Here is a 17,134-nt window from a genome sequence, read left to right on the forward strand (position 1 = left end):
TCATCCCCCGTTGCCAATACCAGGTCCAGTAAGGCATTCCCCCTAGTGGGACCATGTACCTCCTGCGTCAGGTGGAGGTCCTGTACGCAGGATAGGAACGTGCGTGAACGGTGGGACTTTCACGCACCTGCTGTCTGTGTCTCCCAGCAGATGTCTGGGTAGTTTAGGTCCCCCATGACTACCGCCTCCTTAGTTTTTATGGTCTCTGAGAGCTTCCTCAGGAGCCCCGAGTCTAGTTCTTCCCCTTGGTGTGGGGGTCTGTAGCAGACCCCTACCACCAAATCCCTTTTTCCTTGCCCCCCATGTAACAACCCACAATCCTTCTACTTTCTCCTCCTTCGATTCCATCTTGATAAGGGTCGATGTATATTGCTCATTGACATAGAGCGCAACCCCTCCCCCTTTCTTCCCCACCCTGTCCTTTCTGTACAGCCTATAACCCTCAATATGTACTGCCCAGTCATGGGAAGAATCCCACCAGGTTTCAGATAGCCCTACTAAGTCGTAGGTGTTTTTTCCACTGAGGGGGACTGAGCACAATGGGTACTATATCTTATTCAGGTGGGCTGCACTAACCTAGCTTTGCAGTAAGTTCCCATCAGTAGATCGCTTCTCAGCCTGGTAGCCAAGATCAAGATGATGGCCTCATCTGGCTGGAAGGTGTAGGGTGGATTGTCAGTGGATGGAGCAGCAATGGCAGCAGCAGTGTTTGGAATGAAGGCAAAGGAAGAAACAGGATGGACAGCACTTGGTGGAAGACAATGGATGAGAGCTGGGGGGAGGAAGTGGTTCTGCATAAGGATCTCCCCAAAGCAAAGTTTTCACTCTGGCATTTCAAAGCTGGAGGTGACTCAGCTGGATTTTAGCAGGATGATTTCAGCAGGGGACACTGAAGCTTTGGGCACTTGATATGAATTGCCTAATCTAGATGCCAAGCAACTTGGAGTGGGAGGTAATGTTTAGAGATGAGATGGCGTACCAAAATTTCTGAGAGGCCTACAAGGAATGTTGGGAAGACCCCATCCTGGTATATTTTGATTGTGTGGCTGTTGAGGACACCCAAGAAAGAGTAGTCACAATTAAGATGTATATGAACTTTATTGAAGAAGAAGCTATGCATTTTTGGCTATTGAGGCAATGTGAGCAAGTAGAGAACATAGACAAGGTCTGAGGCCCAGAAAGGATATGGATTAGGGCCTGGAGAGCCTGGGTATTCCTCTGGGTGGACTCAGTAGGGGCAGGCGGGGTATGAAACCTGCCTCCAGGAATCGCCTTAGGGCCCCACAAAAGACCAATTATTTACTGTGAACAGTTGAAGCTATCCAAGGTGCAAGGTGGAGAGGCATTTGGCAGTGGCCTTCCCATATGAAATTTGCATAGCATGTGGGGACAAGGGTTATGGGGTGAGAGTGTAAGAAGGAATGGAAGTGTAATTTTTCCAGAGAATTGAGTCATGTGTTCCATCCCAGTCCCAAACCATTCACAAATGCAATCCAAAGAAGACAGGATGGAGGGAGTATGGCAGGGGAAAGCAGACAGGAAGGAGGGGGATGGGACTGCAGGAAGCAGAGATGAGGGAAGAGGAAGCAGATGAGGCAGGGAAAAATAATAGGCCAGATGGGAAGGGAAAGATGGGGGCCCATGGAGGAGGAGGAGTCTGTTGCAAGGGCGAAGGAGATGAGGAGAAAGGTTCCCATCAGTATGTTTCCCCAATATGGGCCATGCATTTTACAGGTATGCCCAGTGTGGGCTGCATTCAATCAATTTCATAGTTGGTTTCCATAACTGAGCGCATGATGTTTCTGGCAGCAATTTAATGATAGACAAGGTGTTTAATGAGGTTTTTCCGTATGTGAATATAAGGTAAGGGGCTTTTTTTTCCTATGCCAGTTGGGAGGGGAAAATAACTTATATTCAAGTAAATATGGTATGTAGATACTTTTCATTCTTATAATTTAACCCTGTATGATAATATCCAATATTTCTTTATTGCCAAAGACTGATCCTGCAAACACTTTGATGTGTGTTCACAGGATCATAGGCGGGTAAGGCCAGGAAGGGGCTTCATGAGGTAATCTAGTCCAGCCTCCTGCTTAAGGCAGGATCATCCCTGACTAAACCATTGTGGCCAAGTTTCTGTTTAACTTGCTTTTGAAAGTTTCCAAGCATGGAGGTTCTACACCTTCTCTAGGTAGCTTGACCACCCTCATAGTCAGGAATATCCTCTCACTCCAGCCTAAATTTCCCCTGCTGCAACTTGAGGCCATTGCTCCTAGTCCTGTTCCCTACAGCCATAGAGAAAAACCCATCTCCATCCTCTCTACAATCACCCTTTGAGTATTTGAAGACTGTTATCAAATCCCACCCTCGGTCTTCTCTTCTCGAGGAGAAATAACCCTAGTTCTTTCAGCTTTCTTCAGAAATCTTGCCTCAAAGGCTTCTTATCATTGTTGTTGCCCTGCACTGGACTCCTTCCAAACGGTCCACATCCTTTTTGAAGTGCCCCAAAACTGGACACAGTGAACACTGTGCTCCAGGGGTGCGGGAGGTGGTGCTTTAATTAAAGCGACTCCAAGAGCTGCTCTAATTAAAGTGCCGCCATGTCTCTTGTATTAGGGTCACCACGCTTTTAAATGGTGATGGGGGCACTTGAAGTAAAGCTCATTCAAGCTTTAGATATAGCGTCTCTACCACCATTTTTAAGCATGGGGAGTAAGTAATTACCATGCTCCAGCAAACTCTATTAATTGATTCTGCTCTGACGCACTGGAATTCCAGCACATTGGAACAGACTCCATGCTTGTGTATAGGTGCCGAGTATCCTGGTGAAGCCCCACTAGTGCTGAAGAAAGTGTAATCACTTTGCAAGCAACACTCCTGTGCTCATATTGAGCTTGTGGTCCATCATAACCCCCAGGTGCTTCTCTGCAGTACTGCAGCCTAGCCAGTCATTCCCTAGTCTGTATTTTTTCATTAGGTTATTCCACCCCAAGTACAGGATTAGTCTTGTTGAATCTGTCATTTGTTGAATCTGTTATTTGGGGGGGGAGGGCATTTGTCCTTGTTGAATCTGTTCTTGGTGTTCTGAGGGACTAATAAATCACGTGTAGTGATATCCAAAATGTTTATAGAGTTTATGTCTGAGTAAATGTATTTACTTTCTATGTGGAAAAAAATCTGTTTTGTATGTCACTACTCAAATCTTAGCCACTGTGCAGGCTTCAACAGGCACAACTCAAGGTTTTGGACATATCATCTCTTCACCTTATAGGATTTCATAGATGTTAGGACTGGAAGGGACCTTGCAAGATCATCGGGTCCAACCCCCTGCCCAAGGGGCAGGAAGTCAGCTGGGATCAGATCACCCCAGCAAGATAAGCATCCAGGTGTTTCTTGAAGTTATCCAAAGTAGGTGCTTGCACCACTTCTGGGGGGAGTCTATTCCAGACTCTGGAGACTCAGGTGGTAAAGAAGTTTTTCCTTATGTCCAATCTAAAACGGTCTCCCAGCAGTTTGTGACTGTTTAGACCTTGTCTTCCCTTGGGGTGCCCAGGTGAATAGACGTTCTCCCAGTTCAAACCGTTTGGAGTTTAAATTCCTCAGATGTGATCCATTATGGCTTTCTGGGCATTAAGTATTTGTATAATAAACCAAATGCTTTTAACTGTGAACAGGGCTGGCCCACAATTTTTGGGGGGCCCCTGACACGAAGAAGGCATTGGGGGGTGGGGGGAGGGGGCTAAATGGCCAAAGAAGGTGGCGAGCGGCCGAATGTGAAGCTGGCAGTGGCGGGGGATGCCAAGTGGCCAGACGCAAGGGTTCCCTTGCAGCCACAGGTTTTGCAGGATAGGACAGGCTGGCCCTGACTGTGAAGTAGCTTAACTGCAACTTGCATTAAGAGAGTTGTCCCTGTATACCATTCAGAAAAAGTGACTGTCAGATGTCTGACCTGCATGTCATCATGTTTCATAGTTTCATAGATGTTGGGAGCTGGAAGGAACCTTACAGATCAGACTGCTGGCATTTCCCCTCACCTTCCATGAATAATAAACCAAATGCAATGCTAGCATAAAAATAAAGGTACTCCTCTCAGCTGTATCAAAATATCCAATCAATTACCTATGCTTAGAGTTGACTAAAAAGTGAAAATCTTTACTGTAACTGTCAATGTCTTACAAAAAACACATCATTTAAATCTTCAATCCTCTTTGCTTACATCTGTGGCCTTCTATAAACAATGACAAATACAAACACGAGAAATAGCATCAGTACCATTAGTATGAGTCTTCACAAAGGGTAGATAACTCTTGTAGTTCATACCCAAGCAGTGGAAGCCATAGTTCTGGTTTGTATAGAGTGCCTTATGATTAAATCTGTCATTCTTGAATATGATCCTACTTTTTTATTTATTTGATCAGGCCACTTATATATAATAACAGTGTAAATACTATTCCTTTATTAACTCCCTGTAGGAAGGTGTACAAGCATTCCCACACTGCTCCTGGCCATGTTAGGGAGTACTGCAGTGAAGCACATCATGCATGGTCAGTGCATGTGAACTACTGCTTGAAAAAGTGTCAGGTACCTAGTTCATGGTGGGCACTAGGGCTGTGCAAAACAACACCATTCAAGGTTTTGACGGAACAGTCTTCTGTTTTGAATTTCATTTCAATTCGAAACAGATGTTCCGTTTCCCTTTGTCAAAACAGTGATGCTGTTTCAATGTTTTGCCTATTCGCTAAAATGGGGAAGTTCAAAACAGCCTCTCTCATCCAGCAGGCTGATGGGGGCCTGCAACCCCAGGAGGGCTGCAGGGGCTGTGCCAGTCCATCCGGGGATGTGGGCCCCTGATCTGCCTACCAGATGAGGGAGGGAAATCGGGTGCTGCCACCTGGGACTGAGAAGCTGGGGAAGGGAACTGAGCCCAATCACTCATTTCCCCTCCCCAGCCCTATGATTGGGCTGGGGAAAGGAACTCAGTTCCCTTTCCCCTGAACTGTGATCAGCTTCCCGCAGCCTGGCCACAGGAGTTGGGGAGAGCCAGGGCTGCACTCCTGGCTCAGCCACATGGGGCTGCAGAGCCACTGGGAGCGCAGCCCTGGTTCTCCCCTGTCTCCCACCACCTCGCTGCTGGCTGCTTCGAAACTCGAAACATTTCAAAACTTTCGAAATGTTTCAACTAGCCTCGTTTTGTTTTGAGGCTGTTTCAAAGCCCTTCATTTTGATTCAGTTTCGCTGTTTCGAGCTCAAAATGAGTCAAAACAGTGTCAAATTGAAACAGCCGGTGAAATTTTGCACAGCCCTAGTGGGCACCCACTTCTGCTGCCAGGCTCTCACCCTCCATTTTGGTTTTTGCTGTATAGCCAGAGTTGCTGTAAAGGCACTATATTGATTTCCTTTTTGCAGCATTTGGCATGAGTAGGGTAAGATCAAGGGGGAGTTTCATTCACAGTAGGGCTCCTGAGCCCACCATGGAAGCAATATCAGCATGTCCTAAGAGTCTAATGCATGGAATGGAGGATGAAAACCTGAAATGACACCAGCCTCAGGTTGTTTGTGGGGATTTATGGTGCCAAAGAGTAGTGCCCATGATGGAGAATGTGAGCAGATATATCCATGGACTTCAGTAGCTACTGTTATGGAATGTAGCACTGCAAATACTTCAGGGACTTTAGAAAGAAGCAATTTAAATCCAAACACGGACTGTTTCTGCTTGGGTGCATGCAAACTGAATGCTATAATTTGGTGTGCAAATGAAAGAAATGCCATCTAAACACTTCTAAACTAAATGCGTCTTATCATTGGAGTTATTCTCTTCTGCAGCTAACGCCCAGGATATCCATTCTAGCTAGATATTACAGATCACTGGAAGGAAGAATAACTTGGCCTAACAACATCTGAGAAATAATGTTTGATGAGGGGTGGAAAAACTTTTTAAATCCAGGGTAGTTCCAAAACTTGAGAAGGAAAATCATTTACGGCTCTTTGAATTCACAAAGAATAGCTGTCCGGGGGATGAACCTTAAGTTATGATAATGATAATAATTATTTTCTCTGACAGTGAATTTTTACTTACATCAATTTTAGCATCCATCTCTGACTAGTGAAGTTAGTACTGATTTGGAGTAACAAAAATAAAACTCAGGCTCATGTTTTATGTGAATTACTCTCTTACGATTTTCAGTGAAAATAAAAGATTGTGATAGTTTCATTGTAAGTGATATCTTAAGCCCTACCAAGTGCTATGCAAGTTCTGAGGCATGTCCCCGTGTCACAAAGCTAGCAAGCATTTTTTTATTCCAGTCAAAGTGATGAGAAAAGATGTGACTTTAAGACAGTGGGAGCATAAGAATGTCACTGATATGCAGTACTTTATCAAACTGTTTTTATCACAACAGAAGTATAGATAGAATCATGATCATGTGTCTTTGTGGCTAAATGTTTTTGAGGTTCAACATAAAGAATGTAGAAAATGTGATTGTACTTCATGTTTGAGTGTAGTAATTCTATAAATCTCTTATGTCTGTGTTCTTATAGCCACTTGGGTACTGAAGTAGCTGAAATGAGAAAAAGGCAGCAGTCACAAAATGAAGGAACATCTGCTGTGTCTCAAGCACCTGGAAACCAAAGGCCCAACAACACATGTTGCTTTTGTTGGTGCTGTTGTTGCAGCTGCTCATGGTATGTCATGCGGTCTTTTTGGTTCCACATCTAACACAGGTAAACACTGAGAGCGAAAACTGCCAGCTGCTGGGAACAAATGAACTTCTCTCAAAACCATGCTGCCAAAAATCAGAACTTATTCTTTCCTACCTAAGAATTTTACTAAATTATTCTTTCCTTTTTCTGGACTTGTATTATAGAAGGAAAAAGTTGTAACAATGGAAATAACTGATCTAAACCTAAAGATATCTAGGTAAAGAAACCTGAGATTGGAAAACTGAAATTTTACAGTCAAGACACTTTTTCTGTTTATGTTGTTTAGCATTTATTTTTCTCTAATCCACAAGAAATGTTTCAAAACTCATTAGCTCTACCTTCAGTGAGGAAGAGGCCAATCAGAAATGGGAACTCTAAAGTACTAACTTTTGCTATTTTGTTGCTGTATCATTATTCTGTAGTCTAAGATCAAAAGATGATATTGGAATTTGACTTTTACAATTGGCAAAGCACCACTTTAGTGGAGAACAGCACATATTGCCATTTTTCTCTTTCTAAATAAAGAATTGGACAAGGGAGATTGAGTCTTAAATCTATAAGATTCTTTTTCAAAAGAATCTTCTTCATTTCACTAAACTGTATGTCAGAGTCCCATTGCCATATTATGCAGGCCTACATACTTCACTTTAGGCATAAAATACTGCTATTGAAACATGAATTACTCATTTTGCAGAATTGCTCAAGGTTCATGCATGTTTATTAAATGGTAAAGGTATAATTGATGGAATCTCTCTGGAGTGTCTGTTCTGTATACAAGGGGGTTGGTTGTAGCCATGTTGATCTAAGGACATAGGCAGATAAGCTTTTTGGGTAAATGTGATATCTTTTATTAGACCAACTAATTAGTTGGAAAAAGTGTCCTTTCCAAGCTTTTGGGCACAGAAACCCTTCTTTAGGCATAAGGAGAGTCTGCTGCTGTTTTGTGTTCTCCTGGATGGAATAGAAGACAATATGCAAATCATGGCAGTAAGGATCAGAGATCAAAATCAGATCTGATTGATTTCCATCACAAATTCAATAATCATCACCCCTCCATCAGGCTATCTCTTGAATACTCCAGCACCAATGCTTCCTTTTTAGACACTATGATCACTGTCCAGAATGGCAAAATACAGGCCACCATATACAAGAAGCCCACCAATATACATCTCTGCACAGAATCAGCAATCACCCTAAACACACCAAGAAAACTGTAATATAGAGCCAAGCCCTCTGATACCACCGAATTTGCACTGAAGAGAACACCCATGATAGTCACCTCACAAATCTCAAAAGGGCTTTCACTCAACAAGGACACTCCTCTAGAGAGAGAGATCACACTTTTGAACGAGCTACCTGGATACCACATGAAGAATTGCTGCAGTACAAAAAGAAAATCCCCATAAATCACACACCATTCATTCTAATCCTCAAAGGGAATTTCTAATCCTCGAAGGGAATTTACAAAACACCTTTTGTAGATGAGCCTACAAACTTCACTTTATAAATCTACTGGATATAAAAAAATCATAGACTAAACACAGACATTGGATTTATGGCACATTATAACTTACCTGCCATCTGATGACCCCAGGTAACCTCTCTACATTTTACCAGCTACATTCTGTCACCAGGTCAACAGTCCCCCTTTACCCACCCCCCACCTACCTATCTCACACCTATTGTCTCCCTGATCCTCCCTGTCATGCATTTGCATTTTCACAGACCTGCATTTTGTATTTAGGCTTCTATTTCATCCAAGAGAACGAAAAACAACAGCAGATTCTCCCCATGCCTAAAGAAGGATGTTTGTGCCCAAACATTTGTAAAGAACAATTTTTCCAACTATTTAGTTGGTCTAATAAAAGATATCACATTTATTCAAAGAACCTAGTCTGTTCTGTATGCATTTGCTCCATTTGATCCCTTTCCTGCATCTTAATACTGTCACAAATGTACTAAATGTCATAATGGCATAGCCTTTTCCAAGCCTCAGCCATGCCACATCTTTCTCTCTGAGGTAGGAGGAGTAACAGACTAGAACAGCCATGAGGTTAGGTTTCCATGTCTCTTGCAGGTAAAGGATCCCTGGGAAAAAGGAAGAATGAGAGGGACATGTTGTAACAACACTACTTTGCCCCCGTTCTATAAGCTCATTCTACATAGTCCACATGTGAAAGCAACTTAAATGTGAAAATTTAGAGCATGTCCCCATAAGCACATACATGCAGGGGGGGCATGTTCCCTGTAAGACAAATAGCAGCAGCACATATTTGTGCCGCTGCTATTTGTCCCCCAGGACACCCTTGCATGTGCACTCTGGTGCACAGGAAATTGTCCTGGGTGGAGTAGGGGAGGCTGGGGCCAGCACCTGGGCTGGCCTTAGCAGCCTTACCTGGGTCCTTTGGAATCTCCCCAGGACAGCAGCAGCGCCGAGCCAGCCACTTGGAGCCTGGGTGGTAGCCAGAGTGTGCACTCATGGGGATGAACCCTTAGAGGACTCTTCTACCTCTGCTCTCATCTCCCTTGTGTAAAGAGTCTTGATGCTGTTAAATATCAAATTTACTTATGATACTTAAAGGCAACAGATCTTATTTTCATGAATACTAATGCTCGATGATACATATTTGGAAACTCCAGTTCTGAAGAGTTAAGTTTCCTTTGGATAACTTCCAGGGTGGTTACCAGTGCCCATCTATTTGTACAACTTGATCATATTCAATCTAGCTATGAGTAGGTACTGTTAAAATGGTGGGTTTACTGTCAGCTATTTTAGCAACAATATTTATTGCAGATAATGTCCCAGATTTTTTTATAGTAGTATACACTTAATTAAGTGGGGAAAAACCCTGTCCAACTAAGCCTATTTTCTATTTTTTTAAAGTTTAGTATGCTTGGCAAAGGAACATGGTGGAAATGCATTGCTAGTGATCTTAACACTGAATTGGACAAAAAATCTGATGAATATAATATAAACAAACCTGAACTTGTAGCCAAATGGACCCGGTGGTGGAATCCTGTTTCTCTGTAGTCATTTAAGTGGCAGTTTTTTCAGCATTTACAGCTGTGTATAGATGAAACGACAGGCATGTGTTCATGACACTTTAAAGTGGGTTAAATGCTTTTGCACCTCTTTAATGATGTTGGTGTTTGGTGTTTGCATGCATTGGTGGCGTATTGCACAGTGATTCCAGCTGCTGTAGCAAATTCAGCAGTGTAACGTGCCTTGAATGATTTGGGGCGCAGCAAACTAAAAATCCTCTGAGAAGTTTTAGTTTGCTGCCTTCTAGACATGGAGCAAAGCACTGGGCTCTGTGCAGCTCAGGGGCTCTGCAGCAAGCCTGTGCAGGCAGCCTGGCAGGAGCCCGGGAAGGCAGGCCCAAGAAATAAAAAAGTGTCAATCTTTTTCTTTTTTTTTTCCTGCGTGGGGCCCCGGTGCTTCCCTCTCTGGCTGTGGTGCCCTCTGAGACCACACAAGTTGGGTGCCTGTGGGTGGGTGCCATCTTGGGGGGAACGGCCACTGCCATGGATGGAAGCACCAGCCTCCCCCACACAGCCCAGGGACTGCTCCACCCACCAGCAGCTTGCCCTCCCCTCCCTGCCACCAGAGAAGCAGATAAGTGGACGGGTGTGCGCATGACACATGGTTACTTGGCCTTAAATTGAAGTGGTGTTTTTAAAAACCCACCACTTCAATTTAGGGCTTCCATTTCATCTACACACACCCCAAGTGTCAGTTTTGGTACTAACATACAAATAGCACACCTTTTTGGATGCATACTTGCATCCATGTCCTGAAAATGCAGGTGGCCCCAGATCCAGGACTAGCAGGTGTTAAATGGAGGGAAAAAGTGAACTTCCCAATTTTTAGCCCCCGTTTTGTCTGAGTGATCAGGGGACTTCTCTGTGAAGCGGGAAACCCAGGTTCTAAGCCCCACTTAGAGAGGGTGTTAAAACTGCTGCTCTTCGACTTCCTAGCTCTGTAACCTAACAATCAGGTCTGGCATTATCCAGGCCTTTCTCCAGTTTTTGGGTAGCAAAGGGAGGGAGGTTTGTGAGAAGTATGTAAGAGGAGGACACAAGCAAACCAGAGAGTTCCTGGCTCAGTAAGCTGGCTACTGCTATGAAAGAGAATAGGACTGGGGCTCTACCTTGGAGCCTTGCTCCTAGTTCAGCAGATATTTCTCCACTACAGTACCCTCAATTTTATGAAAAGACTATTAAATGCAAGGGGCAATGATTCATTTTGAAAAGAAATGCTGGAGATAGGACAGTGTAATACCTGACCTGTGGCATGGTGGTTTAAGCATTGTGCTAGGAAATCAGCATGTTCAAACCCAATCTAGGCAATGGTGTACCTAGAGTCTTCATCTTCCTAGGCATGTGAACTAACCATTCATTTACTAGGGCTAAAATGTGAGGGGGAGTTGTCCTCCAATTATCTTCCAGGACTCATGCTCAAGTACGCATGTGCACAGTTGCCTCTGCATTCAGGGTTACACATTTGTGGAAAATGAATTCCGTCATGTAAACACCAAAACTACCATTTATGTGACTAAAAACTGTCCCTTAGATGACCAGAAGGAAATACAACTCTAGCTCAGGTGGCCTAAATAGGACTCTAGCAGCTTTAACTTTTGTGATCTCTGATCATTATTTTTGATCACCACATTTGGGATTAGGAAGGAATTTTACCCCATAGTCAGATAGGTACAGACAGATTTTTTCCTTTTTTTCTGGAGCCAGGGGTGTGGCTCTCTCTGATCTCTCCAGCAGACTGGCAAATTTGAATGCTAAATAAATTAATAAAGTCAGAGCTCCATGTTGAAGAGCCAGTATTCAAATAGAGAGAATTTTGGATGATATGAGCCGTATTCTTAGGGACCTACTCAAATTGTGATTTTGCAGATTTCATGGAAATCATGAAATTGGGCAATTTCCATGAAATCCCCAGAGGGAAAAAATACTAAAAATAAAATGCTGAGTCATCAGTAGGAGCCAGCAGTCTTCATGGCCACTATGGTCTGGCCATGCAGCCTGCCAGGGGTGAAGGGTTGCAGGCTAGATGGCTACTGCCCCAGCTCCTTGCCACAGACTGGCTGAGAGATCTGCTTGTCATGTGGCTCTGCCCTTCCCCACCAGTCAGTGGTGAGGGCAGGGCTGTATGATGAATAGCCCTCTTCACCAATCAGTGGCAGAGGGCAGAGCCACCAAGACCCCTCAGCCAATCAGAGACATAGGGGGGGCCACCACACTCCATCCATGAAAATGGTTGCCAGGCCATGGTCTGCCCATGAAATCAACCAACTACCTCCTCAAGTTCAGTAGACTTTTACTTATTCGTATCCACCCTTAATCTGCTGCAGGAAGGAGATCTTGGAAGGAGGTCTAAGACTAAGCCTAGTTAAGAAATCATCTAGATTCAATCCTATTGGGAGGAGGTCCCCAGTCAATAGGAAAAAGCAAATGGAGTATACCTCCACCAGGGAACAGAAGACTGAAGATGCCTCTGGGGCTGCTGTAGGGATGCACTAAATTAATGAAGCTGGCTGCCATTCTGGCCCACCCACTCTGCAGATAACTCCAGTCTCCCTCCCACCCTGCCCCCATCCCTCAGCAGTTCAGCTCCAGTGGCTCAAAGTGTCTTGCAAGGCTGCACTCCTACCATTGGTGGACTTTCTGCCACCACAGCACAGCTGGGCAAAATTTTAAAAAATCGCTGAGTTGCTATAAAAAAGCTAGACAGCCAGAAGATCCAAGCCCTTTTCACACTGCAGATCATATGTGATTTAATTAGTAGAAGTGTCAGAGCCATAATAGTTCAGTAGGAGTATTTTTTTATTTATATGCTTACACTAAGGTACATTAACTTAAGAGCCTAGGCCCTAGAACAAAAAACAAAACTAGAATGTGGATGGCCTCAAAATAAGCCTGTGACCAAACTTAAAACTGAAATGGGTCATGTGGATTTACAGTGTTGTTTAATAAGTAAAAGGAAGCTTGGAAAATCCTTCTTACTGTATTCAACAGTGAAATATACAAGAAACTTAAATATTTAAAATCTAATCAACAGAAATTCCTATCCAAATATAATATTCTGGTTCCTGGTTAAAGTATCTGTAGGTAGTGAGCATTTGACATCTCAGAAGGTTTGGGATTTAGTTCACCAAAAAAATAAAAGAAAAATAACAAAATGAATTAAGAAGCATGCATTTCTCTTATTGCAAGTAACCAATATATTATTTCTCAACCCAGGAAGTTTTTTTTTTTTAATGTGTGACTGAAGATGACAGGGGGGCATCCTCAGTTGAATTTCACCATACTATATGCAGGTGTTATATAGACGTTCATGCTTAACTCTGGCAATGTACCTCTGTTCCAAATTGCAGCATGTCATCTATAATTAAGTGTTGGGCCTCTCTTGTTCAGGGTTGTTTGTATTAAATTGTGTGGTGGTTGTCTTTAATGTTCCTTTCTGTCTGAGACCAATGTAGGGATTCATTCTGTATCTCTAAGGATGGAAAAAAGAGGTCTATGTTCAAATACATAACAGTTGTTTGCAACCATTTTGAAATAACTAAGCTTTTGTTGTGTAAAAACAGTTGGGTCCAAGTTAATTTAATATGGAAATAAATCCGTTAAGCTCAGGATTGGCATCTACCCCAAATATAAAAATCTAAACCAGAAATTTTACAGTAACTTTGAATAGCATATATAAGATAACATGGTCTCTTCCCATTCTGACAGCTCTAACAAGACTGAAGCTAAATCTAAGGAATACAGGGGGATGACAATAAAAAGTCCTAGTTTTCTTCTGTAGCCATTTACACATGGGCAAAAGAACTGAAGGTAGCAATGCAAAACAAAAGGTAAACAAGAATTGGACATCATGTAAATAGCACTGGGTGTGTCTACATATTCATTAATGTACTTTTGCTAATGTGCATTAAATTTAGTACCTCCATTGTTAGGTACCAGAAAAAGGTGCATTAGCGAAAGTGCATGGTTTTTTTGTGATGGTTTAATGCACATTAAATAGGCTACTGTGTACTAAAGTGCATGTGTAGATGCACCCAGTGAAATCACTAAGGTCACTTGTCAAAAGCCAACTCCAAATAACTGGCAGTGAAGCTCATGTTCCTTCATCAGTCTTCAGAAGGGTGTTATATCTATTTATTTAGGTCCTAAACTAAAAGTGCCTTTAAATCTGTTGACAACACTACAGAATTATTTTCAGAATACCCTTTGCCAATATCAAGAATGTAGGGGCATAGCTTGAAACTACTGTATACAACCGAATATCAAGAACAATATTCTTTTGAAAGAAGAATTTAAATTGACATGAGGATAGATGGATTGTTGAGTGAGTTGTTGGCATAAAGAGTAAGATAATGGCACCTTGAAATCTAACCTATTCTAAGGTATGAAACATGCCTAAGAAAGAATACAGTCCTGTAGTAATGACATAGACTCAGAAAAATCCCATTAAAATTCCATGGTAGGAGGCCACAGTTACTCAAGTTAAAGCAGTAAATTTCTAGGATATACAGAAAATGCGTTTTACATCTGAGACGAAAAACTAAAACTTTTTTTGTTTTATTCTTCCTGGGAGAAGACTAAGGCCTAGATCCTACTTTGCCTACTAGATATCTAAATCTACATGTCCAGTTCCCACCAAAAAGTGTCTTGCTTCAGGAAAGCTACACTAGTCTACCTTGAAAAGTGAATAGCAATCCCACTTTGTTAATGGGCAGCCCAGAACACACACAGAGCAAAAAGTTGCCTACAGGCACTCATTTGGAAAGTGTATGATCTTCCACCTCTCATGCATTTGACTCCAAGTTTTATAGTATATGCTTCCATTATCTCAGAATCCAAAATGCATGAAGGAGGCACTCCTTGTTCTTACATTTTGTCCAGTAGCCTAGTGGTCAGGACATCGGCCCAGGCAGTGGAAGACTTAAGTTCTCGCTACTGTTCCCAATAAGGCATTTTCATTTTGTCCTATGATTATGTAATGCAAAATGCATAAATAACATTGGGTACAGACAGCAGAATGCAGGATTCCCTCCCTTCCAGAGTAGTGCCCTCCATTCTGGACTACAGAATCCAGCACCCTACTATGTGTTCACTTTCTGGTCCCTGACTCTTGCACTCTATCCAGTGGCCCAGCTTCAAAATGACAAGCTTGTAGTTTTGTCATTCCAGGCACTCTTCTGGAAACTGAGAGATATGGACTCAAATACCCTCAGGCTAAGCAGGACCTGGCGATCAAGCTTGCTAGTCCCTAACCTCTAGGGAAGTGGGCAAGTCCTCCAAAAGTTTCTGAATGTTTTAGTATCTTTCAATCTGAATATTGCATAGAAACCAGTATATCTGTATAATGCAAATTAACAAAAATGTGTTTTTCTTCCACAAGTGCTAATTGTGAAACTACTTCAAGAAACAGGAAGACTTACAGTTTTATATTGTGATACACTTCACTAGCTGCACAGTGCCGGTTTTTCTTCAGTACTAGTCAAATTCTAAAAGAAGACCAAAGTATGGGACAGTCCCTTTTTTTAGAGCAGCAGTTATCAATTTACAGCCCATGAGCCACATCTGACTCATGGAGCCAATGTATCTGGCCTGTGGAGCTGAGGCTTGAGAAGTGTTTAGCAACAGGGGGCTTCTCATGCACTCTGCCATGCAAAGCCAGGAAGCTGGTCAACCAGGTGACTAGGTGGTGAGGAGATTTGTCTGTGCCACGCTATAGGCCACCGGGTCCCAGTGCCAACCCAACTAGACCTGAGCTGACTTGAGCTGGGCCATTAGAGCCCACTCCCAGAAAACATTGTTAACCTCTGTTTTAGAGTATTGCCAAGACTGGTGGCTTCCACTTACCTTGGAATGCCATATATATACTTAAAGTGCTGTGCTCCAGTGCTGATATATTAAACTGGTGACATAAGAACTGGGAAGGAGACATATTAAATAAGCCTGGTCTTTTTGAAAGGCTGCAAGAATAAATTACTTGTTTGTTTTCATATGCCCTAAAGCTCATGCTTATCTTCACTGAGCTGAAAAGAATCTCCCACCTTAACTCCTGGAAAACAAAAGTATTTCTGAACTGTTAAAACTTACTAAGTTGCTTCAAATAGCTCCCAAGCCACACTATTTAACTCAAATTGTCCTCTAAACATGATCATGCTAATTGCAAATCTCTTGAAAAAGATTTAAACTCTTACCTTAAATGTCTATAAATTAGAAACTGTATGTGTGCAGACAGATCAGAAGAACTGGGCTTGCAACAGACCTGAAATGATATTTTGCTTACAAGCAGCCAGCTAATGGGTAGTTTTTTAAAGGCTATTTGTTCTGCTAATATGTGATGTTTGAATACATAGGAAGATCTGAAGGAGAAATGAACTGGAAGATCTGTTCGAAAATAGGTGATGTGGTAATGTAGCATGCATTGACACATGAACCTTTGACTGAGTAATATTATCAGATTTATCCCATGGGGTCAGTAAATGTACTTTATCAGAAACGTTCCCATCCTGCTGTTTTCCTGACCATTTTCTCAACTTTTGTAAAAATCTTGTCAGGAAGCTCTACAGGGTCTAGCTCACTGTTTTAAAATGAGATGAATAAATACAAAATTCTCTTGTAGACAGACTTCTCTTGTCTGAATTTTAGATTTTTGGATCTAATGCATTTTAAACTAAGAGCAATAGAGTTGAATGTTGTAGGTGTGTAGAAATGATTGTAGTTACATGTCTTTTTGAACATGTTCATAACTGGCCATTTGTTTGTTTTAATCTGGAAAAAAATTTTCAGAAATTTGGTTTTGTGGGGATTTTTTTTTCCTTATTCAAAACAAAATTATTTCAATTGGCAAATCCTCCAGAGAGGTTTGCCCAGCTCAGTTAGCAACACAGCAGCTCTGGAGAAAATGCCCATGAAATTGCCTCTGCTATATTAGCGAAAATCAAAGTCGATAATTACCTCCTAGAGTTTCCCCTAGCCCACAGGATTTGGGGCATGCCCCAGGGTGCAGATGACTGCTAGAAGTCTTCCTGTATTTGCTATTACTGCATATTGAACAGAAGCCAAGCTTTTCAGCTGGAAGCGCATTCTCAGTGTGCACAAGTGCCCCTCTGTCTGTTGTGTCCACTCTGTCTGAGCTGTATGCTCTTCAAACAGGAATATGGAGAAGGAGAAAAATTCAGTCACGCTATGCTACAATCTACTAAATGAGACAAGGGGGGGAAATGCCACAGGGGAAATTGCTAAAAAAGCAGGTCCCCATGTTCTGGTTGTTTGAAAAGCTGAACTGTATCTTTTATGCTTTATATAGTTTTTACTTGACAGTTTGTGAGTTATATAAAAGATGCAATTTAATATTTAGGTTGAGCAGTTACAAGCTGGAAAGTCAAGAAATGCCAAAGTTTAA

At 42.3% G+C, this 17,134-nt stretch overlaps 1 protein-coding gene across 2 annotated transcripts in view; it reads left to right on the top strand.

Annotated features, from left to right (window-relative positions):
• The window catches only part of RGS17 (regulator of G protein signaling 17), a 55,059-nt gene that overhangs the window by 16,648 nt on the left and 21,277 nt on the right, over positions 1 to 17,134 (top strand). For both annotated transcript variants that reach the window (XM_006024828.1, XM_006024829.1), the window contains exon 2: positions 6,538 to 6,681. In XM_006024828.1, coding sequence (XP_006024890.1) covers positions 6,563 to 6,681 — 119 coding nt within the window. In that variant the 5' untranslated portion in view covers positions 6,538 to 6,562. The remainder of the gene's footprint in view (positions 1 to 6,537; positions 6,682 to 17,134) is intronic.

This window comes from Alligator sinensis, unplaced genomic scaffold (genome assembly GCF_000455745.1).
Source record: "Alligator sinensis unplaced genomic scaffold, ASM45574v1 scaffold1177_1, whole genome shotgun sequence".
NCBI classification, from domain to species: Eukaryota; Metazoa; Chordata; order Crocodylia; family Alligatoridae; genus Alligator; species Alligator sinensis.